Source organism: Entamoeba nuttalli (genome assembly GCF_000257125.1).
Source record: "Entamoeba nuttalli P19 unplaced genomic scaffold asmbl_3840, whole genome shotgun sequence".
In the NCBI taxonomy this organism is placed as follows: domain Eukaryota; phylum Evosea; order Mastigamoebida; family Endamoebidae; genus Entamoeba; species Entamoeba nuttalli.
This window is the reverse complement of record NW_008576371.1, coordinates 1-2,980: the sequence shown is the minus strand read 5'-3', so window position 1 is coordinate 2,980 and position 2,980 is coordinate 1. Positions and strand designations below refer to the sequence as shown.

Below are 2,980 nucleotides of genomic sequence, written 5' to 3'. Positions count from 1 at the left end.
TTTTTTTTAGGGTTTTTTTTTCATTTCTAAGTAATAAAAATTAATTCATTCATGTATTATGTTAATTAATAGTAATTAATGAAGTAATGAATTGTTTTTGATAAGAAAGAGAATAAAAGATATGATTTGTTATTTATTTTGTAAGAGTTATATGATGGTAATAAATAAAGAAGTATTTAAGAATAAAATATGATGAAGATAATGAAGAGTTAAAAGATAATAAATAAATATTAAATAAAATATTTTGGTTTAAAATTTAAAACTTTTTAATAATAAAATGGAAGAGCAAGAAAAAAGAACAACAGAACCAATGCAAGAAGAAGAAATAAAGAAAGAAGAAGAAACAGAAAAAAGAACAACAGAACCAATACAAGAAGAAGAAATAAAGAAAAAAGAAAGAAATGAACATAGAAACTACCCACCATTATTAAAAATTTATCCAATTGAAAATTATCAAATAGATAAAAAAGAAAAATTAGATAAATTAAAACATCAAACATTTGGATATCAAATGGACCAACTTAAAATATCAGTTGAAAAGAATCATGTACCAAGAACATCAGTTTATGGAGTTATTTTAGTTCATAAAAATAATTTTCCACATTTATTAGTATTACAATCAAATTTATCAATGGATTTAAAAGATGAAATTCATCTTGTTGGAGGAAGATTAAAAATTGGAGAAGATGATCCTGTTGAAGGATTAAAAAGAAAATTAAGAAAAAAAATGTCAATGGAATATATTACACATTATGAAATAGGAGAATTACTTGGAACATTTTATAGAATAGAATATGATAAAAATTTATATCCATATATCCCAGTTCATGTAAGTCAAGTCAAAGAAATTATTAATATTTATATGATTCATCTTGTTGAAAAATGTGATTTTAAAATATTTGATACAGACAAATTAAGTTCAATTCCACTTTTTGCATTACATAATAATTTTGAAAAATACAATATTACACTTTGTTCTATTCCAACTTTAGTTTCAAGGTATCTTATGATTTATGGTTAATAAAAAATAATTTAATATGAATTTGTAAAATTTAAAATTATTTTTATTAAATAAAAAAAAAAAAAAGAAAAAAGAAAAGAAAAAAGAACTTAAAGAAATTAATGAATGTACCTAATTTAAGAAGTGAAGGATTAACTCAAGAATCATTAAAATTAACACAAAACTTTATAATAGGAGGATTAACACAACCACTTCCTGATTCATTTCAAAGTGTAGAAATTGGAAGAATTACAATGCTTATGTTTTATTTAGGTGCATATAAAATATTATTTCCAGAACAACCACTTAACAAAGTAATAGATACAGAAAAAACTATACAATATATTTTAACATCACTGAGTATAAAAAGTGATTCAAAAGAAATATTTCAAGGATTTACAGGATGTGAAATGTATGGAATATTTAAACATGGACATATTAGTTATACATATGCAGCACTTGCATCACTTTCACAATTAGGATATGATTTAAGAAGAATTGATAAATCTAAAATTGTAAAATCATATCATACATTATTTAGAAAAGAATGTAAAGGAGTATTTGCAACAAGTCTTGAAGAAGAAGGAGAATATGATATTAGATTTGTATATTCATTATGTGCTACATGTTATTTATTAAATGATTGGGGAAGTATTAATAAAGAAATATTATTTGAATTTATTATGAGTTGTAGAAGTTATGATTTTGCATTTGGTCAAATGCCAAAAAGAGAAAGTCATGGAGGATCAACATATTGTGCAATTCAAAGTTTATCATTAATGGGAATGATAAATAGATTAGATCATATTGAAGAATTAGTTCAATGGCTTGTTCAAAAAAGTTATTTAGGATTTTCAGGAAGAATAAATAAACCAGCAGATACATGTTATAATTATTGGATTGGTTCAACATTAAAAACACTTGGATATGAACATTTAATAGATAAAAAATTTGTATTGTTTGTTTGGAATTATTTAAATAAATAATAAAAAAATAAGAATTTAATATATATAGAGCATTTACAGAAAATTGTGTGTCAAAAAGATTTGGAGGAATTGGTAAAAATCAAGAAGCATTACCAGATCCAATGCATACATTTTGTTCATTAACAGGATTATCATTAATTGGAGCATTACCAGTAAAATATACAATTGATTCTAGAATAGGAATTGAAAAACCATCATATCTTTGATAAATTAAAATAAAAGTTAATTTAATTTTTCTTTTTACAAATAAAAATTAATTATCATTGTTTGCAACTTGAAGTAATATTTTGTATATCTCACTAAATGCTTTATTAATTTGTTCTATTTCTTTTCCTCCTGTAAATACTATTTTTCCTGATGCAAAAATTAATAATACCATTTTAGGGTCTGCTAAACGATATACAACACCTGGAAATATTTCTGGTTCATATTTAGTAATTTTTGGAGCAAGTTGAATTAATTCTTTAAGTGAAATAGCAAATTTCATATCACATGATGCAACTACATTTTGTATTTTAAAATGATTAAATTTAACATTATATCCAAGTCTTTGTAAAATTCTTGCATATTTTCTTCCTGCTAATCTTGAGTCATCAACTGTTTTTCCTCCTGTAACAACTAATTTTCCTGAATGAAAAACAAGTGCTGTTGTTTTTGGATTTGTAATTCTTATTATTAATGCTCCAAATCTTTTAGGGTTATATTCTGCATTTCTAACTCGACGAACAACATCTTGTAAATTAATTGTACAATCAAGTTCTACTGTTGCTACTATATTTCTATTCTTTAAATATTGATTAAATTATAAAATTAATTAAATACCAAACTGAATAACTGGTTTTTCAATTTCATTTGTAGGAACTGGTAATTGTTTTATTATTGGTTTATTGTTATTACTCGATATTTCTAAATCATTGTTTGTTAAAGAAATTGGAGATGATTGAGAAGACATTTATTTTTTGAAGATTATTTTCTTCTTCTAATTTTTTTTTTT

The 2,980-nt window shown here is 23.1% G+C and overlaps 3 protein-coding genes across 3 annotated transcripts; 2 read left to right on the top strand and 1 right to left on the bottom strand.

Moving 5' to 3' along the window:
• Window positions 1-277: 277 nt before the first annotated feature.
• Window positions 278-1,021, top strand: ENU1_083600 (pre-mRNA cleavage factor I 25 kDa subunit, putative; the record flags this gene model as incomplete). Its single annotated transcript, XM_008858780.1, has 1 exon — window positions 278-1,021. One exon carries the CDS (start codon window positions 278-280, stop codon window positions 1,019-1,021), a length of 744 nt encoding a protein of 247 aa, XP_008857002.1.
• Window positions 1,022-1,122: 101 nt separating this feature from the next.
• On the top strand, window positions 1,123-2,192 carry ENU1_083590 (geranylgeranyl transferase beta subunit; the record flags this gene model as incomplete). The annotated part of the gene is made up of 2 exons (XM_008858779.1): window positions 1,123-1,958; window positions 2,015-2,192. 2 exons carry the CDS (start codon window positions 1,123-1,125, stop codon window positions 2,190-2,192), a joined length of 1,014 nt encoding a protein of 337 aa, XP_008857001.1.
• A 47-nt stretch (window positions 2,193-2,239) lies between these two features.
• On the bottom strand, window positions 2,240-2,938 carry ENU1_083580 (transcription initiation factor TFIID family protein; the record flags this gene model as incomplete). The annotated part of the gene is made up of 2 exons (XM_008858778.1): window positions 2,240-2,765; window positions 2,814-2,938. 2 exons carry the CDS (start codon window positions 2,936-2,938, stop codon window positions 2,240-2,242), a joined length of 651 nt encoding a protein of 216 aa, XP_008857000.1.
• Between the last annotated feature and the right edge of the window lie 42 nt (window positions 2,939-2,980).